General features: G+C 39.0%; 3 protein-coding genes across 3 annotated transcripts; 1 reads left to right on the top strand and 2 right to left on the bottom strand.

Moving 5' to 3' along the window:
* The first annotated feature begins 12,811 nt into the window (after positions 1-12,811).
* Positions 12,812-14,169, top strand: LOC134653627 (uncharacterized). Its single transcript, XM_063509023.1, has 3 exons — positions 12,812-13,050; positions 13,492-13,713; positions 13,978-14,169. Exons 1-3 carry the CDS (start codon positions 12,946-12,948, stop codon positions 14,167-14,169), a joined length of 519 nt encoding a protein of 172 aa, XP_063365093.1. The 5' UTR covers positions 12,812-12,945.
* A 3,151-nt stretch (positions 14,170-17,320) lies between these two features.
* LOC134653626 (uncharacterized) lies at positions 17,321-18,963 on the bottom strand. Its single transcript, XM_063509022.1, has 3 exons — positions 18,834-18,963; positions 17,784-18,005; positions 17,321-17,539 (listed from the first exon to the last, which is right to left on the bottom strand). Exons 1-3 carry the CDS (start codon positions 18,924-18,926, stop codon positions 17,321-17,323), a joined length of 534 nt encoding a protein of 177 aa, XP_063365092.1. The 5' UTR covers positions 18,927-18,963.
* A 4,119-nt stretch (positions 18,964-23,082) lies between these two features.
* LOC134653692 (uncharacterized) lies at positions 23,083-24,597 on the bottom strand. The gene is made up of 3 exons (XM_063509085.1): positions 24,564-24,597; positions 23,549-23,770; positions 23,083-23,301 (listed from the first exon to the last, which is right to left on the bottom strand). The coding sequence occupies exons 1-3, from the start codon at positions 24,573-24,575 to the stop codon at positions 23,083-23,085; spliced, it is 453 nt and encodes a 150-aa protein (XP_063365155.1). The 5' UTR covers positions 24,576-24,597.
* Between the last annotated feature and the right edge of the window lie 1,956 nt (positions 24,598-26,553).

The raw sequence follows: 26,553 nt of genomic DNA, 5'->3' as shown, positions 1-26,553 counted from the left end.
TCAGTGAGCAAAATGCGATTTTAGATTAGCTACGCTCGTGAATCTAGTATAGAACCTTTCGCTTGCACGGGACTCAAAATAAGCACTCGAAGAAATATCAAACTTTGATCTCTTGTTGTACAAATAACTATTTAACGAATTATTCATTGGCAACAGTTTTCAGTTGACCAACATTTCAAAGTAACGTCACCTAACTATCATTTATTTACTTTTCAGATAGCAATATGCGTTCTACTGGTGACCGCATCAGGGGAGAGGGTGAAACGTGGTGCTAGCGGCTGGCATAGCTCTCCTAGCTACGGCAGCAGCTACGGTAGCAGCTACGGCGGCGGTAGCTACGCTGGTAGTTATGGCTGGTCATCCCCAGCAACCTCTTCAAGCTCAGGATGGTCGTCTCCTGTCATTTCTTCCCCGGCTATTTCGTCTGGATGGGCAGCAGCTCCAGCGATTTCTGCTCCAATTTCTTCTGGATGGTCTGCCCCAATCTCCTCTCCCATATCTTCATACTCTCCAGCACACGCTATCTCCGCCCCTATCTCAGCTCCAATTTCCATTTCATCGGCTCCCATTTCGAGCTACGCACCAGCTTTCAGTTCTAGTCCTTGCGGTAGTCTCGGATGCGGTCATTCATTACCTATCAGTCATTCTGCACCCATTAGTTATGCGGAACCTATTAGTCACTCCGCACCCATTAGTTACTCTGCACCTATCAGCCATTCCGCATCCATCAGTTATGCCGCACCCATCAGTTATTCCGCACCCATCAGTTATTCCGCACCCATCAGTTATTCCGCACCCATCAGTTATTCCGCACCCATTAGTTATTCCGTACCCATCAGCTCTGCACCCATTATAAGCCATGCACCCATCAGCCACAGCCCCATAATCGTCCACAAGCCCAGCTGTGGGGGTTACGGTTGTGGTGGCCGTCGCTACCTCACCGGCAGAAAAGTGGTCCACGTACACAAAGCGATCACAGTCCCTAAAGTGGTTCATGTCACCAATTATGGGGGAGGGTGGTCGAGTGGTGTATCTAAAGGCTGGTGGTGAAGTGTATATTTTTTACATCTAGTCAAAATTTAACTACTTATTAAGATTTGCTTACAACAGTTTAATAAGAATCAAATTATTACACTTGTGTTTAACTGATATTTTGATATGTGATACTCATTATATTGTATTATCGTTGTATTTTTGGATTATACGTGCTTGTATACAACATTTTCTTATTATTTCCCCTGATTTTCATAATTTATAAGAAAAGGAACATAGACGAGTGGATGAAACATGTTTTTGCTAATAGCTTTTCGTCAGGAGTCAAAACAAGTCGAAAAGAAAACGTTGTACATCTATATCTATCTATCTTTTCGTCTGTTTTCATTATAACGATTAAAATTGCATGAAGAAAGATAAAGTTTCAGTTCTAAAATATATCATTTCAATGACACATTTTGGGCTAATTATTAATTAAAAAAAACTAAACACAACCAACAACCCATTGATGTCTATTGTATAGGAAAATTATAAGTTCGTTTATTTAAGTTTATAATCGGATATATAATCGTAAGTTCGTAATTTGGAAGATTTATACCTACCCCTAATATTTATTATAGTACATTACATACCTAGGGAGGTGAATTCGTGAATGCTCCGCAGTTGTTTGTAGCCCGAACCGAATGAGAGAACGAATTACCGCCCGTAGTTTGTCTAAAGTTTTACGTCTTGCCTTGGCCAGGAAGTGAGATTTTCTCCTCGCGTAGGGTGACGTAAATAACATTTAGGTGTCGGCAGAAAACTTGAGTTGGATGGTTACACAGAGATACCATCGCAAACACTGTTTACAGACAGTTCGTAAACCTTATTACAAACTGCATAAGGTCCACCGATGGACAGTTAAGAGTACTAATTGCAAAGAAGACAATTGTAACGATGTGATTTAAGTGCACGATATATAGTTCTAAATATCTTGAAGAATCTTTTTTCAACTCTCAACTATTATGCCGATAGGCTATACTATAGCCTATCGGCATCATAGTGTCATAGATACCTATAGCCGCTATAGGTACCTATGACAACATTAATTTTATAATATGCGGTACTGAATATAATCATTTGCAGTATTTATGTATTTCCTAACTTAATTCGCACCGTTATTAAAATTTAATCTTTTAACCAGTTTTTAAAACTGGCCAAATTTTTTATTTCCAAAAGAAGTAAAAACCATGTCCATGAGATCAAGATCGTCGCAATTGTAGCGTCACATTGACAGATGTCGCATGAGCTTATGAAACGTACTCGTAATGTGACACTTTACATATGTGGCGTAAAGTTTCACATTACTAACAGTAACACTCTTAGGCCCACTTGCACCATCCCACCAACCCAGGGTTAAGCGGTTAAATCGTTAACCTAATGTCAAATTGTACTGGTAAGTGGTAACCATGGTGACTCCTGATTTAAACGGTTAACCCCGGCTTAGTGAAATGGTGCAAGTGGCGCTTAACTCACTCTTTACTCGTACGTTATTGGACAAACATTATTATAGTGTTAAGGAATTTATTGAATGTAATAGGACTTATATAATCTGTATTGATAATGTTAATTATTATTTTTTATTTTATTCTTATGTAATCAATGTTGATTAAATTGATTTAAAAATGTCCTAAATTATGTGCTAGTTATTAATTTAATTCAATATTTGCATACCTGTATCTGCCGAATACTCACTGTATTATCAACGAATAAAAAACTGTATTCTGGCAAATAAATTATTTGATTGATTGATAACTGATCATCGTTGGATCTTAATATCTCGGCAATAGTCACTTTGTACAATATATTGCACATTGGGCGGCACGAGGTTAAGTAGTCTATTTATTTGGAAACTGCAGAGTTAATGTTATTTTTAGACGTTACTTTAAAACCAGAGCACTTGCAGCTAAATTGCGAGATAACACTAAAGTGCATTACACGTACGCGTTGCATCTTGTGCAACACGCGTGAAACATTACTGCACCATTCAACATAATTCTTAATGTTCTTAATCCCTCATTATTTACACTGATACCTCTTAATTTATTACAACCTTAATAAATTCAAATTAAATGTTACAGAATTTAATCATCATCTTCCTCGCGTTGTCCCGGCATTTTGCGACGGCTCATGGGAGCCTGGGGTCCGCTTGGCAACTAATCCCAGTAATTGGCGTGGGCACTAGTTTTTACGAAAGCGACTGCCATCTGACCTTCCAACCCAGAGGGTAAACTAATAGGCCCGTATTGGGATTAGTCCGGTTTCCTCACGATGTTTTCCTTCACCGAAAAGCGCCTGGTAAATATTATCAAATGATATTTCGTACATAAGTTCCGAAAAACTCATTGGTACGAGCCGGGGTTCGAACCCGCGACCTCCGGATTGCAAGTCGCACGCTCTTACCGCTAGGCCACCAGCGCTTACGTTACAGAATTTAATGATGCAGTAAATTTTTATTGTAATCTTTGATTTTACGATGGTAATGTCAATAAGAACGAAAGATAAGGCGTCCAATTTTGGTTTTTATTCCTACTAATTTATAAATACCGCCAATATTCCATTGCCTGCTTACCATAACTCCCAAAGGCCACAACACGCTCTAATATCGCGTGGTCTGTTATATAGTGCATGATTAGTGATTACGAAACGACGCACGACGATCTCAAGACTGTTTCCGAACTGGAAGCCGATTTTATCTCATTTTGTTACCGTGCATCTCGCTCATACCATAGAGAAATAAGTAAGACAAGAGTGCTCACTCCATACATCAGTTCAGACTATTAATTTCAGTGTCTACATCTAGCATCGAGTAGCGGAACTATCAGTACTGCTACATCTATTGTCAAGTAGCAGTACCGATAGTTCTTTTTTGGTACTAAAACTGATGTATGGAGTGAGCACTCTATGTATTTTTTCTCTATGCTCATACTTTCATATTAGTGCGAGCGAAATAGGTATACAGCAGCTGCGCGAACGATGGGCATCTTAGCTAGGCATCCCTCATAAAAATATCTTTACTTACAGTTCAATTACGAGAGACGATTTACGAACATAAACTACATTTGCAGCGATTTTTACGACTCACCTCGGATTAATTAATTGGTCTTGCACCACTTTAATCTTATTATTAATACTGATCCCACCAAAAACATTTTCATGTAAAATGTTGCCAAGACGAAACCATAAGGCTCGCACTGACAAAAAGTTATCAGATATCTTGTAGAGCCAAGCTTCTAACTCTACAGGCCCTACCTTCACAGACTCTACACCTTAGTCAAAAAGTCAAAATATGTGGCTTGGCCGTTTCGTGACATGGGCGTAAGGTGAAAAATGTATTCACTATCACTATTCATTATTTTTTATTATAAAATAGTTCTTGTAATGAAACGGCCAAGCCACATATTTTGACTAAGGTGTAGAGTCTGTGAAGGTAGGGCCTGTAGAGTTAGAAGCTTGGCTCTACAAGATATCTGATAACTTTTTGTCACTGCGAGCCTTATGGTTTCGTCTTGGCAACATTTTACATGAAAATGTTTTTGGTGGGATTTCACATCTTTTTGTAAGTTGCCATCTTCCGATTTAAAGGATTGCGAATGATTTACTATTAAAAATCCTGAAATACGTACCTACTTGGGGGGTATCTTTTATATACAATCTGCTTTTTTACTGATTCCCTATACAAACTTCAACCCCCTTTTTCCCCTAACACCTTTTTCCACCCCTTTTCACCCTTACGGGGTGATTTTGGGGTTGAAACTATTTTATATCCTTCCCCATAACAATAACTATCTACATACCAAATTTCAACTAAATCGGTTCCGCGGTTATCGATTTCCCATACAAAATTCCACCCCCCTTTGCACCCCCTTAGGGGCTAATAATTTCAAGTTTTTGAATTATTTTGTTGTTTGTGGACTAATACTATCTCACATACCAAATTTCAGCTTCCCAGGACTTCAGGAAGTACCCTAGAGGTTTTGATGATCAACAGTGAGTGAATGAGTCAGTGACGAAATCGGGGTTTTTTAGATATTAATAAAATCCAAAGTATAAGAGCTATGCAATTGAATTTTTTTATGCTTAATAAGTCCACTATTGACATCATATCCCGATTGTTTTGTTTATCTGGTATAATCCAAACCCAAGTTAAGAGGGTTCAAAAAAACGACGAAGCGCTTCGAGAAAAGGTAGGTAGTGCCCTTGCGCTTCGCTTTACTCGTCTTGGCGGGGGCACTACCGTGCCCCCAGATTTACTGTTGCAAATTTAATTTGGTTCAGTATTTATCAAAACGGTATTTAAGTAGGCACCACCGCATTTTAGCTTAGCTTTTTAATAAGTTATTAGGTATTTTATACGCTTTTAAAATAGGTACTTATTATTATAATTCTGTAAAAATGTTCAAGTACAACGATTTTTAGCTTATAGCAATCTCACCTTCCCACATTTATGTATAATTGTATATCAATAATAGTACACTATTAACGATATACAAATGATATACTATACGCCTTACATGCCCAACTTAAATCCACTTTAAACAATGAAATTTAATAGTTTAAAGAATAGGTCAATAGCACCGACCTTGTACCGATTACTTGTTTACATTCCTTATTATTTTAATATGCATGCAGAGCGCGTAATACCGGTATAATAATTATAATAACAATCACGAGAAGTTCAGAAAGTGTAAATACCGCCATTACCAAAAACCGTACGTAATTATCGTGTAAATTATGCTTATAGACGTGTATTTTTATATTTTACTAGCTGTGCCCGCGGCTCCGCCCGCGTGGAATTCGGTCTGTGTCAGTAAGCTAATTCATCCCTAATTTCTCTTTCTCTCCCCTGGAGGCGGAACTTGAAGTAAAGTTGACAGATGGATACGATTAGCGGACTGAAGTCCAGATAAAATATTTTACAATTAGGTAGGTACCACTAAACAAAACTAAACTCCAAAACCAATAGTTTTTTTCGCCCTTATTCCAATATTAGACGTGATTTAAACGACACAGAGTAGTAGGTGTATAACGGACAATACAGTACTACTTTTGTATTTTTACGTTCTTGACTGTACCTATCCAAATCATGTCCATGGCAAATATCATCCAATTCTGTCCTCCAGTCAAATCATTCTGAGCATGAAAAACTAAGAATCATACACATAGAAATCCATTCTTCTTAACAAACTTTCGAATTTAGGTCTAATATTATATTAGTTAGAAGTAAGATTAGAGGAAAGGAGAATATTATAGATATCAAAAACTTGAGGCCGAGTATTTACACTTTATTTACAGTTATGTTTATGTATGCACAACTAAATATCTACATATATGTATGTACCGGGGATTACTTTTAATAGTGTAAAAAAATGTTTTTAATTTAAGTGTTATTTATTAAATAACACTTAAATTAAAAAAAATTGGCCTAAGTCGTAGTCGCTTGGTAGGGTGCCCAGAATGCCATCTTTATTAAAGTAGGGTTTAACCCTTAAAATCGTATTAAAAACGCGAGCGTAGCGAGCGCGAAATTTTTTTGATAGAAAAAAAATTGAGAGATTCTATGTCAGGGACACAGCCGCAATGGTTTACGTGAAACGTTGGTGCGGATATCTAAATAATGCGAAAGCCGAAGGCCGAGCTCCATGTAGGGCCGAAGGCCCGAAGTGTCCAGGCGGCGTATCATGGTCGCATTTTTATCACTTGTCATGCTATGCGTCACTTTCGCACTTACTTATTTGTTAGAACGTGACAGCCATGGTGACAAATGATAAAGAGCCGGCCATAATAGCCCTACAGGCTGTCAGTGCTTAAGCACAGAACAATAGTATGTGACTAAATACAAAGGCCGAAGGCCGAGTTTCGTGTAGGGTCGAAGGCCCGAAGCGTCCAGGATGTCAGTGCTTAATCACAGAACAATGGTATCAGTGTCTAAATGCGAAGGCCGAAGGCCGAGCTCCGCGTAGGGCCGAAGGCCCGAAGCGTCCAGGATGTCAGTGCTTAAGTCGTAGTAGTAGTCGCTCGGTAGGGTGCCCATCAGAATGCCACCTTTATCAAATTAGGCTTAACCTTTAAAATCGTATTAAAAACGCGAGCGTAGCGAGCGCGAATTTTTTTTGATAGAAAAAAAATTGGAGAGGCTATGTCAGGGATATAGCCGCAGTGGTTTACGTGAAATTTTGGTGTGGATATCTAATGCGAAAGCCGAAGGCCGAGCTCCATGTAGGGCCGAAGGCCCGAAGCGTCCAGGATGTCAGTGCTTAAGTCGTAGTAGTAGTCGCTCGGTAGGGTGCCCATCAGAATGCCACCTTTATCAAATTAGGCTTAACCTTTAAAATCGTATTAAAAACGCGAGCGTAGCGAGCGCGAATTTTTTTTATAGAAAACAAATTAGAGAGGCTATGTCAGGGATATAGCCGCAGTGATTTACGTGAAATTTTGGTGTGGATATCTAATGCGAAAGCCGAAGGCCGAGCTCCATGTAGGGCCGAAGGCCCGAAGCGTCCAGGATGACAGTGCTTAATCACAGAACAATGGTATCAGTGTCTAAATCCGAAGGCCGAGCTCCGCGTAGGGCCGAAGGCCCGAAGCGTCCAGGATGTCAGTGCTTAAGTCGTAGTAGTAGTCGCTCGGTAGGGTGCCCATAAGAATGCCACCTTTATCAAATTAGGCTTAACCTTTAAAATCGTATTAAAAACGCGAGCGTAGCGAGCGCGAATTTTTTTTGATAGAAAAAAAAATTAGAGAGGCTATGTCAGGGATATAGCCGCAGTGGTTTACGTGAAATTTTGGTGTGGATATCTAATGCGAAAGCCGAAGGCCGAGCTTCATGTAGGGCCGAAGGCCCGAAGCGTCCAGGATGTCAATGCTTAAGTCGTAGTAGTAGTCGCTCGGTAGGGTGCCCAGAATGCCATCTTTATCAAAGTAGGCTTAACCTTAAAAGTTAAAAACTCGAGCGTAGCGAGCGCGAATTTTTTTGATAGAAAAAATTGAGAGAGGCTATGACAGGAACACAGCCGCAATGGTTGAATATTGGTGTGGATATCTAATGCGAAAGCCAAAGGCCGAGCGTCTTGGATGTCAGTGCTTAATCACAGAACAATAGTATAAGTGTCTAAGTGCGAAGGCCGAAGGCCGAGCTCCGCGTAAGGCGGAAGACCCGAAGCGTCCAGGCTGTCAGTGCTTAAACACAGAACAATAGTATTAATGTAGGTTAATGTGTGTGCTGGGAGTCCTGAAGCACTTAATGAGTTCAGGAACTCCAGAGGGTCTGTTGTGACGTTGCCTTCATCCAAGACAGCGTTAATGGATTTAGGTATATACTATATACTGCCTGTTCACCTTCGATTTCTGCACCACAGTACTTACCGTCGAGCGCGTCTGTCGTGCGAATCCGCTGAGCGGTCAACCGTTCTTCGCACTGCGTGAACTTCTCTGATTCTTCCTCAGATTCCTGAGACCGTGCTACCTTGTAACCTCAATACGTTGCGAGAATTTCGCGAAAAATTCGTTTTTTTCGGAAAGGTATGGTAACGCGTTTAAAATGCAAGTCCCAAATTGTTTGACGTTTACAAAGACATAATACCTATTTATAAATACATATATACATACAAACATGAACGCTGAAAACAATAGGTACACTCTTTTTGTTTAGGCAGTCGTGTAAACATTTAAAAACTTTCGCGTTTTGAACACATATTAACTCACATTTATAGACGGACTATCTCGAAATTTATTTTATTACCTTTATTTACCGACGTTCACAGGTTTCACTGGTCGTGGTCGCGGCTAACTGATGTCCCAACAAAATGTCAAAACAGATTTGTGCAACTACCCGATGAAAAGTGTATGAAAAAGTTTGAGGTAGACATCATATTTTCAAACCACCCACTTCACATAATGTTAATTATTGTCGATAGACCCGTCTATAAATGTGATTTAATATATATTTGCAAAGACGTTTGACATTGACTAAGAAAAATTTTGTTTTTTTTACAAAGTACATACACAAAAAAAAAGTTTGCACCACTTTCTTAAGTTAGCGCCATAAGATTCAGGTGCAAACATAACTTAATTGAGTGTAGTGACCACCCCCCCTTTTAGGGGTTGAATTTTTCTAGCCTAAAATAGGGCCAGGGATTTTCTTGACAGATTAGTAAAGTTTGCATCAAAATCCGTTCAGCCGTTTTCACGTGATGCGCGGTCAAATAAACAGATAAACAGATAAACAGACAAACAGACAAACAGACAAAAATTCTAAAAACTGTTGGAACGTGTTCTGTTATCGATTCTAAGTATCCCCAACCAACTTTTTTTCGAATATCTTCCATGTACAGACTTTTGACCCTCTTCAGCTTTATTATATGTATAGATTAACGGAGCCAAATGTTACTCTTAAACAACTGCTTAATTGTAATGGCTCCTCTACACGATGGGCCAGCGCCAGCCACTCCAAGGGACGCATTTATGCGTTAGAGGGAGCAAGTGATATTGCTATCTCATTCTACTGCATGGCTGCGTCCCTTGGAGTGGCCGGCGCTGGCCCATCGTGTAGAGGAGCCATAAAATAATCGGTTCGAAGTTGTTTTTTTTTACCGATTTAAATAAGGAAGAGAGGAAGTTCTTAATTCGATTGGTTTATTTCTTATGTATGGTATTCGATTTCTGAAGAGGGTAAGATTCAAGCCTATACCTTACATTCTCTTCAAGTCAGGATCCGATAATAGGGTCCTGGAGAAATTAAGGTAACTCTTCAAATATGATAGATATAGCTATTGGTATTTGGATATTAATTGAAGTGACACTGACACCGCACTTTTGCTCTCGGAAAGCGACATTTATAGGTAGTAAAGCACATACCAGGCATCGGAGTTTTTGTCGCATGGTAAGACTAATAGCAAGCTATGGAGTCGACATTTGCCATAAATGTAAACTCTTATTCATACTCATACTCATGATTAATTTTATTTAATATGAGAACAGATTACAAAATTGCAGCTATTTCTGGGTTAGGCATAATAATGAATTATAGAATATTCCACAACATATTTACCACTTACAGATATAAATAACTACTACGTTTGCAATCACCAGTGATTGACACATGACAAATACTAATCAATTTTATCAGCGGTCAGTACCTACATGACATCAGGTCTTTCGCAGCGATGTTGTTTGTATAGTTGTATGTTAAAATAGTTGAAGTTATGAATTCATAATGTAATAGAAAAATATTTTATTATATAAGTGGACTAAGATAATATACACGACCGACCGCTCTAAAGGCATTTTAAGATAAATTAAATAAATGAGTATGAGTATGAATAAGAGTTTACATTTATGGCAAATGTCGACTCCATAGCTTGCTATTAGTCTTACCATGCGACAAAAACTCCGATGCCTGCGGGCTCAGCACGGTTCCATTTTTATCCACTATCACTATGCCCGTCACTTTCGCACTTATATACTTGTTAGAACGTGACAGGCATGGTGATAAATGATAAAAATGCGACCGTGCTACTAGGGCTGCACATAACTAATAGATAATATTAAATTTTGTGATAAAGATCAGGTTATTTTTTATTAACAACATTATTTTAACAAAACTCTTGACTGTATCATATTTATCGTGAGAAATGTTAGCCTACAACCGAGTGAAGGATCTTGATGGCGAGTGTATGAGTTGTATGGTCATACACTTACCGTGGGAAGGCTCTCTACAAGGTAGACAGACACGTTGAAGGCTATAGGAGTTTTCAGACACGCGTAGGTCTATTTGTAATTACAATAATATTAGGTAGGTATTATTGGACCAGTGACGTTTAGAAAAATAATAGTTTACTAATCTCTTCATATAATTTAATATTTTAGATTTATCAGTAGGTAATCTAGTAATCTTTGGACGATGTTGTTGGTCTCACACTTTATTATGCTCTGTACCTACTCTATTTCTATGTCTAAACCATGTGGGTTACTGTTTTTGTCCCAAATAAATTTAAAAAAAAACACGTCACAGGCTAAATGTGTAGAAAAATTGTAAATTATGTTATAACAAAAAAATACAAATAAGTAGTAGCATGTTGTAACTATGCGTGCATGCTAACTATAATGATCATCGCCTGATTCAGCATGGCCTGTCGTTAATCATTATTATGTATTTAATTTAGATTGTAAACAAATCGTGCCCTTGAACTCGTTTATATACTCTGAACAGAGCCAATATTCATTATGCGGTCAAAATATTCATAACTAAGTTATATAAAATTATTTTACTGGCCGAAAGACGACTTAACGGATATTGTATTAAGGTTTAATTTCATTTGAAGGTTTCAATCAAGATGAGTTGGCGGTAAAGATACCGTAAGATACCAATATGTCAATAATGATGAAATGAATATTTTTTGCAAATTTCGTCTATTTCTGAAATCTGTGACATTGGAGATCGTTAATAGACTCGGATTAAGCTAACTCTGCATGAAGGGTTACCAGATACAAATTTAGAATTTCCTGACAAAATTCCTGATTTCCGAATATTTTTCCTGACATTCATATTTTTCACGACGACGGGGGGGGGGGGGGTTTGATTAATTTAAGTAAATAATAAGTTTTTGGCAAAAATTTCATTTTTGGTACAAGCTTTTATCGCTGACTATACTTTTCTTACACAGACTTACTTTTCTGACAGACAACTAATACTCATCGAGACAATTCTAAAAACCCCTAACACAATTAGGTTGCGTTGTTTCATCTCAGGGTTCCTATGGCCACCTCCTGTCTCCATCATCAGATCAGCTCGATGGTACCATAATATTGCATTGTCACCCGACTTACATGTGTATGCAAAGTTTCAGCTCAATCAAAAACCGGGAAGTGGATCAAATTTAACTTGCAAGATTCCATTACATAGTTACATACAGGGACCTAATAAAAGCTTGTTAAAAAGGTACTTTTTAATAAAGTCTATCAATTCAAAAAAATCCTGACATTTTCGTGTTCCGTCCCCATTCCTGACAAAAGGCCAAAATTCCTGACATGTCAGGAAAATTCCTGTCATCTGGTAACCCTATGTGCATGGCAGTTGCAGTCATAAAGTGTGGCAATGTCGTCATTGATGTTTGTAATGACACTCCCACACTTATATTCAAGTCGTCGGTTCAAAGTTAGCTTAGGACGGACTCTACCTACTAATTTATTAGTAACCCAACTTAGTTACACTTTACTACTATGTAATGTAGGTCAGTTATTTACACTCTTTTTGAATTTTTCTAACGAATGTCCTAACCTAATGATTCCTCATCCGAGGAGGGTTGCGCTTGAAATGGATCGAAGGTAGATAAAACCCTTTTTTTTTAGAAAATATAATTGATAAATTCAGACCTCGTGTAGCACCATATTGCTAAAATTAGCAAACAAATTTAAGTTTTATTTTACCACGTTTGTGCCTAAAATAGTACCTAAATTTCCATTTCTTTCATATAAAAGCCCCTTCTAGAACAAACGCACAAATTTATGTCATATAGGTATGTAGCACGTAACACACCCCAGTCGATTTGTAAAAAGGTGTTCATTTTACAATTAGTTTTAGTTACTACATAATATACTTTATCAATTATCAGTAATACTAAGTACCTATTTGAAAGTAACATAATAACTTTACCATACCTACTTGAACCTAAGTAGCCAAAACGTTTCATTGACCATATTTAACGATGTGACTGTATACCTACTCGTAGCACCGATCTAATTAAAATTGCACAAGACACCCTGCGCATATCTTAAAATCCATCTCATAAACTCACATCTATCTCAAGTCTACACTTTTAAAACCAACTATAAGCTGTAGGAAATAGAGCTTACATTTCTATACGACGTTGAAGGGAGATACGAGGTTGAGTAAGTGATAGTCGGATTTGCAAAATGACCGAGGCCTCGAATGTATATTCATATATAAGGAGGGGGCGAGATGGTCCTAGCATCAGTTGCTCGCTGTCTTCTGGCTATCATACAAACATGAAATCTTTCGTAAGTTTCAACATTTAGATCATATAGTGGAGTTCAGCATAAAGTGAGAAATAATATAGAACTATCTTGTGACTTTTGGATTCAACTGTGGTAAAACGAAGTGCCACGAAATTGTGAAACGCTTTTGAATAATCTGAACTAGACAAAAATAATGTTTATTAAAAGTTCTCAACTGATTATTTTACATTCGAAACTAAATTACTTATATTACGACTAGTGAAAATTAATTCCCTTTATATATCCTGTGAAGTTCCCTTCCCTTAAATTGACAGTGTCTCACAGGAGTATACATCAACCATTTTTTTTGCAAACCGTCAAGCCTTATAAATTCCACCAATGCTTACAGGATCTTACTCCTTATTTCTTACTAATTTATAGATTAACCACACTGTCTATTGCTACATCCGTGATCACTTACCTAAATCAACCTTTTCTCTACAGGCTTGCGTGGTCCTCCTCGCGGCCGCCGCCATGGCCGCCCCCGGCACCCAGGGGCAGCGCGACAAGCGCGGCTACCTGTCCGGTTGGTCGTCGGGCCACCACGGCTACAGCCTGGACTACGCGCCCGCCGTCTCCTACAGCCTGCACGAACCGCTCCACAGCCTGAGCATCGCGCCGGCGCACAAGATCGTCTCCTACGACAAGGTCGTGCATGAACCTCAGGTCAGTACCGAATATGTTGTCACCCCAACGCTGGGAGTGATCACTACTCCACCTCGCATAACAACAGTACGACAGGTTTTTGTACTCGTACTTTAGGGCCATTTGCGCCAGCCAGGTTAACCGTTAACGTGTTAAATTGAATTGGTAACCATGGAAACTCCAGGTTTAACCGGTTAACCTGGGGTTAGTAGGATGGTGCAAGTAGCCCTTAGTGAGCTAAATCATATGGAACTCCAATCATAAAATAACCTTGTTTTTCCTTAGATCGTGCAGGTAAAGAAAATAGTCTCCGTCCCGAAGGTGGTGACCGTGCCTAAGGTGGTCTCCGTCTCCAAGATCGTAGAGGAACCCCAAATCTCCTACAGCAGCATCGGATCCCACGGCAGCTTCGGATCCTACGGCAGTATTGGATCCATCGGATCCCACGGCAGCATCGCATCTCATGGCTGGTGGTGAACAACCAACTACTTATAGCACAATTTAATATATTACATTTAATTTAGCTTTTGTCTTTCCTTCCTCTCCTTTCCTCCTACTCGTCATAGAGCCTCGTCATAGAGTGGCATTAGCAGCCCGGGGGCTCGCTTTGGTAGCTTAATTAATCCCATAAATTGGCCATAAATTAAGTACCTACAAACTTACAAAACTTGATACGATCCACGTGTTTTTAGATCATTATGATTTAGAATCTAAATTATAATAATCACAATTTTAGATCGTGGCATCAAATAAATAGGAATAACGACATATTGCGATATTATTTGTTTACTTTGGTCTGTCAGATGATGCTGATTGTACAGTCAGCATCAGTATAACCCCCGAATTCTTATCCTATAGAAATAAATCTGATGTACAGTTACTTACTACAGTAACTTACTTGCTACAGTCTAATTTATAATAGAGACATGTAATACTTTTGACACATAATCTGATCCGTTACTTTTAATGTACTAGGATATTGGAGCTCACCGGTTCAGTACCTAATTTAATATAGGCACACCTAGATAATGCGTCCATGCATCATGCAGCTTGCTGTACATACAACTGTATATACTTATTATTATACCTAGGTACAATATTTAGAACACATTTGGAAGCTTCATAAACTCTTGCCAAAACTTAATCCTGCCTGAATTAATGTCCAAAGCCCTTCATGCTATTAAAGAGATCCAATAATCATCGCTTATTACCATGATTACGATCCTCCATTAGTGGTTAACTAATTCTCGTCTAAACCACTAGTTATTGCAATTAGATAGGCCGTAGTTTAACTTAACGGCCAGTTTAAATTGTTCTAAATAATAAAATTATATAGCCTTGTGTTGCTATCACTGGCGTGTTTCAACATGGTAATACTTTGACCGCGGTTACCTTGGATTTGAGGAAAGGGATGAGATAAAATAATATTTTTTTAATAACACCATGGTATGGGCACCAAAAGAGCCCCGTTTGATGATGATGATACCTTACGGACCTAAGTACCTACAGGGTAAGAATATTCAGAATTGTCAAAAGTGCCCTTATGGCAAATTCAGCTGCATTACTGTTGCAATATGGACGCGAGTGCTGTCACTTTCAATTTCCTTGATAAAAATGAGAGATTGAACATTCACGTCGCAGTAATGCGGCTACGACGGCCAACTTCGAGCAACACTTGTCGGAAGCCGGTGTTGTACGAAGACGGTCAATCATTTTAAGGATGACGCAGGTTAGACCGGACCGTGTCCGGGCCGGAGCTTCGGACGCTTCGCTTTCTATGGAAAGCATCACGTGATCACCTGTCATTGTCATAGAACTAAGTGCCGGAAGCTCCGGCCCGGACACGGCCCGGACACGGCCCGGTCTAACGTGAGTCCTCCTTAAAGCAAATTTACGGTAACAGCGCCCGCGTGCACAGTCAAGTGCAAAAATATGGGTGCACATAAATTACTCAAAAATATGTCCCATAGTTTTTTAATTCGCTGACAATATATAAGAGCTATTGGGAATTGGGACATATTTTTGAGTATGTTGTGTGCACCCTTTTTACACCTGACTGTAGTACGCCGCAGAAGTAATGTTTCTAGGAATTGAATAAGTATTTTCAGAATTTAAATGTTGTAAAGTTGCTACAATGATTTATGACCATATAAAATGTCAACGCAATAAAATTGGACAAGATTTGCATCAAATTACAGTAACCCAATAAAAAACAAGTATGAGTACACAGAGCACAAGATACTTTGAATTGCCAAACACCATTTCATTTTTACGTTGACATGAGTTTTAGAAAACTATACATCTAAAAAGTAAGCAACATTTTATAAAATGATATATGTAACATCTGTTTATATCGCACGCACCTAAGTATTGTATTGGTGCAAATGAGTAACACCGATATCAAAAGCCGATTAAGATAAGATTTTTAAGATTGGCTGTTCAATACTTACGCTATTGAATTTCCAATTTAGCCAGAACCCTAAATAGCATAAAAATACCGTGTGGTGACTGTACCAAAGTAGGAAAATCTGCTTTTTAACTAGCTTTAGAGTAGGTAGGTAAAGATAAAGCTACTGACTATTTACTACAGGAAAACCACCATGCTGCAAACACAACAACCGTCTGATTTAAGTGGTAGATCTAAAGAAGCGTCATTCCAAATCCAAACGTTGCCGATCGAAAGTGGCTTACATTACGTGAACATCTCACACACTCGTACGCATCTCGTAACTCTGACCTACAGCCATTACACTGCAAGGTCAATATCGCTTCACGGACGGCTTGCGTCTTCATTAAGGATGAGTGGATGACTCACGCTAGACTTGGCCGGGGCCGGGCCGGAGCTACCGACGCTTCGTTTTCTATGGAAAGCACCACGTGATCGCCGATTCAGCCGTCATAGAAAGTGACATGTCGGGCGCTTCGGCCCGGGCACGCTTGGTCTAGCGTGGGTCATCCTTTATGTTGTAATGAAACTGCATGTTATTCATCAAAAATTGACCTGACACGTTACCTGACCAAGTTCCTTGCTTCGGCCTATAAATTTCGTATTTAAAATCAAATATGTGTGGGTTAACTATACGTTAACTATTTTAGTATAATACCGTAAAACGGGGTGAGTAGGTTTCGCGGGGAGAGGTGGGTTATGAATGGGGAGAGAAGGTTTGAGAGGGGGGTGAGAAGGGATTTTAAGGCTACTGCTACAAAAATAATGTATTCCAATTTAAAATGGAGCTATAGTAATACGCATAATAAAAAAAAATCGATCCAACAATCTTCCAAAATCACCTTTGTATGAAAACCCCTCTCACCCCAAATACGAGGCACTACGGGGTGAGGTGGGTTTTCCTCTTTATCGTCAAAGTTATGAAATGGAACTACCCAAAATTAAATAAACACTAAAATACAAACGTCCGGAGCACTTATTATATACACCATTCAGTTTTCATATGTAAAAATAAAATGTTATCGAGGTTTGAATTTCAGTTTTGACCCTACTCACCCCATTTTACGGTATATTATTAAAATAATGGAGTTTCGATAAAAATTAAAGGAAGATAAACTTTGTTTGTAAAAATATATTAATTATTTTATTTATTATAATTATCCTACAATTTGGTTGAGTTGTTCACCACCAGCCGTGGGATCCGATGCTGCCGTGGGATCCGATGGATCCGATGCTGCCATAGGATCCGATGCTGCCGTGGGATCCGATGGATCCGAAGCTGCCGTGAGATCCGATGCTGCTGTAGGAGATGAGGGGTTCCTGTACGATCTTGGAGACGGAGACCACCCTGGGCACGCTAACCAACTTCGGGACCGACACTATTTTCTTGACGCTCACAACCTGGTGACAAAAAATAAACGTTTAGAAAACGATATTATGTATAACATTAGGTACTTAAAGATTTTTTTTTTTCAAGAATTGATGACACGTTGAATAACTTGAACATATTGGCAATTTTTTAAAGCAATCCAGTAGGTAACATGTAGCGGAGTAGCTAATTTTCAGCCACGGACTTATTACCACTGCAATTAGCTCTAGATTTTTGAAATGCGTGAACTTAATTTTTTTATTTTTTTGTAGGTACCTTAGGTTCATGCACGACCTTGTCGTAGGAGACGATCTTGTGCGCCGGCGCGATGCTCAGGCCGTGGAGCGGCGCGTGCAGGCTGTAGGAGATGGCGGGCGCGTAGTCCAGGCTGTAGCCGTGGTGGCCCGACGACCGGCCGGACAGGTAGCCGCGCTTGTCGCGCTGCCCCTGGGTGCCGGGGGCGGCCAGGGCGGCGGCCGCGAGGAGGACGACGCAAGCCTGTAGAGAAAAGGATGATTTAGGTAAATGTGATCTAGGATGTAGCAATAGACAGTGTGGTTAACCTTTAAATTAGTAAAAAGTAAGGAGTAAGGTCCTGTAAGCCTGCAAAAAAAACGAAAGGCGATTTGCAAAATAAAATGGTTGATGGTGATGTACGAGTATACAGCTCCTGTGAGACACTGTCAATTTCACAGGATCTATAAAGGGAATAAATTTTCAATATTTAGTCGTAATATAACTAATTTAGTTTCGAATTTTAAAAGGAGGAAGACGCAAGCCTGATGGAAAGGCAGAATGTATAGGGGTCCAATAACGTCACAAATTGAACACAAGCTCAGTTGGAATTTCTAACAGAGGAAGCGACATGGTGAGCGCCTCGTCGTGCGCTGAACATGGCATCGACAATCCCTTTCAGAATAAATAAACTGATAGTAATTGAGGAGGTATGTTTCTTAATATAACCGCGCTATCGTATAAATCTGATACTTTTTTTCGGGACATATAGGTAGACGTAATTATAATTAGCCAAATAGACGTAATTTAAGGCGAAAACCTACAACGTTCACTAAAATTTTCCATTTATCGTAGTGAACATAGGTCTACCTATGTCTAGGTATATCTACAGGTATATATGCGGTTACAAACCATGTGGTGCAACGGATCCTTGGATTTCAACCTAGTTTAATTAAGTCAAGAATTAATCTGGCGAATTAAAGTTTTTTCAAATGTGAATTAAATTAAATTATATTAATGTTAGCTGTCAAAATAATGAAGAATTATGCCTCCGATCCGATATGTGGATATGATCCTAAAGTTGAAACTTACGAAAGATTTCATGTTGGTAGATTCGTCTGAAGACACAGAGCTACTGATGCTTTGGACATCTCGCCCCCTCCTTTTATAGTAGGTATTAAACATTCACGACCCTGGTCATTCAGCAAATCTACATACACAAAATCAACCTCGTATCTTATTTGTCGTTGGCTTTAAATGTGAACTCTATGATATACGCATAAAGCTTGCTTTTAAGAGTATACGATTTGAAAAGATATATGAGATTGAACGATACTTTAAGTATATGCGCGGGGTGGGTTGCGCAATTTAACTAGATCAGTTTTATTTTACATAGCAACATGGTCAAGTCAATAATAAAATCAAATCGTTTTCGGGTCGATTAGAAGAAGCTCAACTCAACGAAGTTTATGTTATTATTTATGTACCTAGTTGTATTTTAGTTAATTGTGGTCCAGCGATATGTAGGTAATTGATATTTAATCTGTGTCCAGATGAGTCAATTTTTCGCCAATCTGATGAAATTATCCGATCAAATCAGGACGTGCGGACGCAAACGCCAATTTGGCTCGCCGAATTCGACCGCCGATTATGACCGATATTACCGATAAAATGGGGTGCGGACGCAAGAATACCAATTTGTGATGCTAGTATTTTCGTTTTGGAGCATTTTTTAAACTTAGAGGGCTCAAATATCACCATAAATCTTAAATTGATGATTAAATTGGAGATTGACGCCAATTATTTTCCTGATCAAATCGGTCGAATTGCCCAGCCCGTCTGGACACAGCTTTATTTACTAGTTACTTTTTCGTAGGTACCTAAAGGAAAACTTAATTTCATTGAAACGGGACTTAATTACGTGCACTAACTTTTATTATTCTGCCTGCCACATTATATTATAGTGTCTATCTGTGTACGACGAACGTAATGGGGCGTTTTCGAAACGTCAGGCCAATAATATAACTAAAAGCACGCCACTATATCAAGTTACAGTTTAAAATCCGTTGAGTTTTAGAGTTAATCGCCAACATACAAACAGACACACGTGGCGGGGGACTTTGTTTTACAAGATGTAGTGATGGGAAAAACAATTCGTTTACTTATTAGTTATTACAATTAGGTACTTACCGTAAAATAGGGTGAGTAGGGATTGCGAGGGCAGTTGGGTCATGAATGAGGAGAGGAGGGATGTGAGTTGGTTTTTAAAAGCTACTACTACGTAAATTATATATTCTAATAACAAATCAAGCTATTATAATGTTCATAATCCTAAAGTGTCGATCCAACAATTTTCAAAACACACCTTAGTAGTATGAAATCCCACCTCACCCTAACTACGGGGTGAGCTGGTATTTCCTACTATTTCATGTTCATGTTTATGGAACTACACAAAATCATAAAAAAAAAACTAAAATACAAACGACCGGAACATTTCGTCAGGTGACAAGCAAAAGTCACTAATTACCTACTATAAAATATTTAAACAAAAATCAACCTTCTTTTCGTACTAATATGGTTCACTATGGCTATGAACTTGTGGAGGTACTTAGTGACTTTTGCTTTTCACCTGACGATTTATTATATAAATCTACCCGCCATCCTGACGTCAGAATGGTGGGTGGACCTTTTTTGTTAAATATCTCGTCTCCAGGGGAGAAGTACACAGGTGTTTATTCATAGTTTACGCAGGTACACTGAAGGTACAATATAAATACTTACATTTTGCGTGAAATAATGCAGTATTTCATATGTCCACCCGCCAACCTGACGTCAGGTGGGCGGGTGGACCTTAGTTTGAGCATAGCTCGTTTTAGGGACGAGTAAACAGATTTCTATTAAAGGTTTACAGAAGTACACTGAAAGTACACTATAACTACATACTTGGAGTGCGGTATAATCCAAGATTACACAGGTCCACCCGCCATCCTGACGTCAGAATGGCGGGTGGACCTTTTTTGTTAAATATCTCGTTTCTGGCAGAAGTACACTGGATTCTATTAAAGGTACACTAAAGTTAGGGTTACCAGATGACAGGAATTTTCCTGACATGTCAGGAATTTTTGGCCTTTTGTCAGGAATGGGGACGGAACCAGGGATGTTGCGAACATCCGCATCCGCAACCGCGGAACTTCCGCATTATTTTCAACATCCGCATCTGCATCCGCATCCGCATAAAATCGATGCGGAGCTTATGCGGATGCGGATGTCGAACAAGTCGGTACAGGAACGTCTTGACTGCGGCGTAAGTGCTAGGTAATTTCGTCATTACCTATAACGAAATCGTCTAGATCCAGAAAAGTCGGCCAAGTTATTGTTTATTAAATATAACGCACTATATTAAGAATATATTCTTGCTCAAATACTAAACGTTTAGTTTTTTTTAAATAAAATAATGCTAAAAATTTAATATTTGACGTTTTCTAAGTATTATTAAATTATACAACGGGACTTAATCGCGTATCTAAGTTTTAAGATTTACCTCCGACGTTTCGAGGACGTAAACACATAGTAATTTCAATCGGGACGAGGGTTTCAAGATCTCATCCACATGGAATCCAGTCATTAGTAAATGTAAGCGTAAACGAATATCGACAGTCGATAAATCGAATATCGTTAGTGTTGTGTGTCGACAGAGTGACATCCCTAGTGCGCAAAACGTTCAAGCGGATAAACAAGACCAAGTGCGGGTAGTTCGAAAAACTCGCGCGGTTAGACGATGCTGATGTCAACTTAAGCCAGTCTTCTCCGAGACCACGGGGACAACGCCGTCCTCGAAACGTCGGAAGTAAATCTTAAAACTTAGATACGCGATTAAGTCCCGTTGTATAATTTAATAATGTGTAAAAATCGTGAAAGTTTAAATCAGTGTTTTCTAAGTACTTACCTAATCTTGACATCCGCATCCGCATCCGTGAATGTGAGCCTGTAAATATCCGCATCCGCGGATGTCAAAAAATCTGCATCCGCAACATCCCTGGACGGAACACGAAAATGTCTTTAACAAATCTTTAATCAAGCATATATATATATATATGACGCGAGCGGCTCGGCTCAATCGGATGGCCATCGCTAACGGCTAGACACCCCCCCCCCCCCGTCGTCGTTGTGAAAAATATGAATGTCAGGAAAATATTCGGAAATCAGGAATTTTGTCAGGAAGTTCTACATTTGTATCTGGTAACCCTAACTAAAGTACACCGAAAGTACAATATATTTATAAATATTTTGTTCAAATTCTCTGAGGTCCATCCTCCATCCTGACGCTCACCGTCTTTGGGTCACAAACTTACATAGGTACCTATGTGTACCAAATTTCAACTTAATGGGCCAGTAGTTTCGGAGAAAATAGGCTGTGACAGACGGACAGACGGACGGACAGACAGACGCACTATAAGGGTTCCGTTTTTTCCTTTTGAGGTATGGAACACTAAAAATTACGTGACCAAGTTCCTTGCTTTGGCCTATAAATTTCGTATTTAAAATCAAATACTTACGTGTGGGTTAACTATAGGTACGTTAACTATTTTTTCTACTCCCGTACTTTTATTTGTCATTTAAAGGGTCGTGCTCACACCTTTAAACCCCTATCTTATAGTTGTCAAGACAAGTCTTAAGTCTATTCAGTATACCCCAAAAAAGTATTTGTGCATACACTCAGCCGGCCTAGCCAAGGTTACAATCGCTGTCGCTCCGTAGCGATCGAAACGCAACGGTCACTGTCGCACTAATATGGAAGAGTGATAGAGAGACACAAAGCGTTTCGTTGTCGAAGCGATAGCGATTGTCACCTTGGCTAGGCCGGCAGTATCTTTTTGGTACTTTTACGATACTTCGTGTAATCACAACTTAAAAAATATTGTATGAAACACATTGATGCCAACCTAATTTTAACTGTCATCTCTGACAAATGAGTGAACCATAGACATGTATTTTTATTTCATTCATTCTTTTCCCGCCCGTACGAGCCATTCTTTGCTACTTCTTGAATGAAAAATATTTATTTTGTTAAATTTACAATTTTATTTCAAAGTAAGTGCTTGGCAGTAGAAAAGTATTGTATTGTATGCAACGTTGTTTAACTGAGTCAAAAAATACTCGGCTTCGCCTCAAATTGTTACTCACGTCACTCGCCTTTTTTGACCTCTCTTAAACAACGGTTGCATAAAATACTAGATAAAAATAGAGTGTCGATAAAAAATAAAGGAAGATAAACTTTGTTTGTAAAAATATATTAATTAATTGCATTATTTATAATTATCCTATAATTTGGTTGAGTTGTTCACCACCAGCCGTGGGATCCGATGCTGCCGTGGGATCCGATGGATCCGATGCTGCCATAGGATCCGATGCTGCCGTGGGATCCGATGGATCCGAAGCTGCCGTGAGATCCGATGCTGCTGTAGGAGATGAGGGGTTCCTGTACGATCTTGGAGACGGAGACCACCCTGGGCACGCTAACCAACTTCGGGACCGACACTATTTTCTTGACGCTCACAACCTGGTGACAAAAAATAAACGTTTAGAAAACGATATTATGTATAACCTTAGGTACTTAAAGATTTTTTTTTTCAAGAATTGATGACACGTTGAATAACTTGAACATATTGGCAATTTTTTAAAGCAGTCTAGTAGGTAACATGTAGCGGAGTAGCTAATTTTCAGCCACGGACTTATTACCACTGCAATTAGCCCTAGATTTTTGAAATTCGTGCACTTAATTTTTTTATTTTTTTGTAGGTACTTACCTTAGGCTCATGCACGACCTTGTCGTAGGAGACGATCTTGTGCGCCGGCGCGATGCTCAGGCTGTGGAGCGGCTCGTGCAGGCTGTAGGAGATGGCGGGCGCGTAGTCCAGGCTGTAGCCGTGGTGGCCCGACGACCGGCCGGACAGGTAGCCGCGCTTGTCGCGCTGCCCCTGGGTGCCGGGGGCGGCCAGGGCGGCGGCCGCGAGGAGGACGACGCAAGCCTGTAGAGAAAAGGATGATTTAGGTAAATGTGATCAAGGATGTAGCAATAGACAGTGTGGTTAACCTTTAAATTAGTAAAAAGTAAGGAGTAAGGTCCTGTAAGCCTGCAAAAAAAACGAATGGCGATTAGCAAAATAAAATGGTTGATGGTGATGTACGAGTATACAGCTCCTGTGAGACACTGTCAATTTCACAGGATCTATAAAGGGAATAAATTTTCAATATTTAATCGTAATATAAGTAATTTCGTTTCGAATTGTAAAAGGAAGACGCAAGCCAGGTAGAAAGGCAGAATGTATAGGGGTCCAATAACGTCACAAATTGTACACAAGCTCAGTTGGAATTTCTAGCGGAGGAAGCGACATGGTGAGCGCCTCGTCGTGCGCTGAACATGGTATCGACAATCCCTTTCAGAATGAATAAACTGATAGTAATTGAGGAGGTATGTTTCTTAATATAACCGCGCTATCGTATAAATCTTATACTTTCTTTTTCGGGACAAATAGACGTATAATTTAAGGCATAAAACCTACAGCTTTCACTAAAATTTTCCATTTATCGTAGTGAACATAGGTCTACCTATGTCTAAGTCTATCTACAGATATATATGCGGTTACGAACCATGTGGTGCAACGGATCCTTGGATTTCAAACTAGTTTAATTAAGTCAAAAATTAATTTGGTGAATTAAAGTTTTCTCAAATGTAAATTAAATTAATTATATCAACGTTAGCTGTCAAAATAATGAAGAATTATGCCTGCGATCCGATATGATCCTAAAGATGAAACTTACGAAAGATTTCATGTTGGTAGATTCGTTTGAAGACACAGAGTTACTGATGCTTTGGACATCTCGCCCCCTCCTTTTATAGTATTAAACATTCGCGGCCCTGGTCATTCAGCAAATCTACATACACAAAATCAACCTCGTATCTTATTTGTCGTTGGCTTTAAATGTGAACTCTATGTTATACGCATAAAGCTTGCTTTTAAGAGTATACGATTTGAAAAGATATGAGGTTGAACGATGCTTTAAGAAGTATGCGCGGGGTGGCTTGCGAAATTTTAACTAGATCAGTATTATTTTACATAGCGACATGGTCAAGCCAATAATATAATCAAATCGTTTTGAATAGGGTCGATTAGAGCTCAACTCAACGAGGTTTATGTTATTTATGTACCTAGTTGTATTTTAGTTAATTGTGGTCCAGCGATATGTAATAGTACTAATAGTAAAATAATCATTTATTTACAAAAAAGATATACATATACAGACAGTGGTATTACTAAAAGATATTAAAAACTAGCTTAAACCTAAAATAGGCCCTTGAGGCATTGTACCAAGGATGATATATGTAATTGATATTTATTTACTAGTTACTTTTACGTACCTAAAGGAAAATCGTAATTTCACTGAAACGGGACTTAATCGCGTGCACTTACTTTGATTAGTCTGCCTGCCACATTTCATTATAGTGTAGCGTGTAGGTATATCTCTGTACGACGAACGTCAAAATCACGCCATTATGTCAAGTTACAGTTTAAAATTCCTTCAGTCAATTTTGAGTTTATCGCCACCGTACAACAGACACACGTGGCGGGGGACTTTGTTTTATAAGGTTTAGAGATGGGAAACTCCGGCCCGGACACGGCCCGGTCTAACGTGAGTCATCCTTAAACTTACTACATTCATCTCATAGTAAACCTACCTATTCTCATTCACAGGACATCAATGACATGTAAGTAGTACACACGTCCATCACGCAATGGGCCCCAGAATACGCAACTATTCGTAAAACGTAAGGCCTAGCTGTAAGAAAACGTGCAGTTTTCTTAACGGGGTCTAGTTTGTGTTGCATCTAAATTGTTACGTCAGTGTCAAGTTCATCCACATTTATGGATCGGACAAACACATAAAATTTGTTTAAATGTTTAATTACGATTTATTTTTTATGGTTGCCAACAGGTTTAAGAACCTAGCCGCTGCCATACAATAGAAGTTGCGCTCTCATTTTAAAGAGACCCACATTACCAGTCCGCCGGACGGTATCGGCCTGTCAGTTGTTCGGAGCTGTCAACTTTTTGTTCTAACTGACAGGCCGATATCGTCCGGCGGACTGTTAATCAGTGGGCCCCTTAAAACATACGCTCTCATTTTAAGTGCCAGTTGCACCATCCGCACTTGACAGACTGATCATGATCAACGTCACCCGGCGCGCCGCGGCGGTTTACTATGAAACTTTTCATACAATAAAATTTAGCGAACTCTTTACTAACGATGACAAACAGTCTGTGCAACCGATCCTAAGACTTCTAACAGCCTCCTGTCAAGTATGCACTGTAGGTACCTGTACCTACTTAACATTTTCTTCCGCAGCTGACGGAAAGATTATTAACGAATCGATTACCGCTGATATAATCGAATAAATCGAAATAAATCGACCGAAACACCCTCTTACGATTTATAAGCGATAGGATTGGCATGCAGAACAAAAACAATCAATTAAAAATATAGAGCTATACTTAGCTTCTTCCCGCGACTGTGCTGGAATGATGATGATGATTTTAATAATAATAAAATGCTACAAAAAATACTACACAAAATACTACAAAAACTATAAATACTACAAAAAAGTAGGTACCTACTTACATAATTAAGAAAGGTATATATTGGTAGGGGCCTCATACTATTTCCATACAGATAATCATTTTAACTCCACTTGTAATACCCATCGCAAGTATCGCAACTATTATTATTATTATTATTATTATAGCCTTTTTTA

This window comes from Cydia amplana, chromosome 13 (assembly GCF_948474715.1).
Source record: "Cydia amplana chromosome 13, ilCydAmpl1.1, whole genome shotgun sequence".
NCBI lineage: Eukaryota > Metazoa > Arthropoda > Insecta > Lepidoptera > Tortricidae > Cydia > Cydia amplana.
This window is presented reverse-complemented; position numbering and strand designations above follow the sequence as displayed.

What these genes read in the sequence shown, in the direction of transcription:
- LOC134653626 (XM_063509022.1), bottom strand. Translation starts at nt 18,926, where the DNA reads ATGTTTAATACCTACTATAAAAGGAGGGGGCGAGATGTCCAAAGCATC. An exon ending in CTACCAACATGAAATCTTTC is followed by an intron (nt 18,006 to 18,833) that starts GTAAGTTTCAAC and finishes TTTTCTCTACAG; the next exon opens with GCTTGCGTCGTCCTCCTCGC. An exon ending in AGGTCGTGCATGAACCTAAG is followed by an intron (nt 17,540 to 17,783) that starts GTACCTACAAAA and finishes TTTTGTCACCAG; the next exon opens with GTTGTGAGCGTCAAGAAAAT.
- LOC134653627 (XM_063509023.1), top strand. Translation starts at nt 12,946, where the DNA reads ATGACCGAGGCCTCGAATGTATATTCATATATAAGGAGGGGGCGAGAT. An exon ending in ATACAAACATGAAATCTTTC is followed by an intron (nt 13,051 to 13,491) that starts GTAAGTTTCAAC and finishes TTTTCTCTACAG; the next exon opens with GCTTGCGTGGTCCTCCTCGC. An exon ending in AGGTCGTGCATGAACCTCAG is followed by an intron (nt 13,714 to 13,977) that starts GTCAGTACCGAA and finishes GTTTTTCCTTAG; the next exon opens with ATCGTGCAGGTAAAGAAAAT.
- LOC134653692 (XM_063509085.1), bottom strand. An exon ending in AGGTCGTGCATGAGCCTAAG is followed by an intron (nt 23,302 to 23,548) that starts GTAAGTACCTAC and finishes TTTTGTCACCAG; the next exon opens with GTTGTGAGCGTCAAGAAAAT.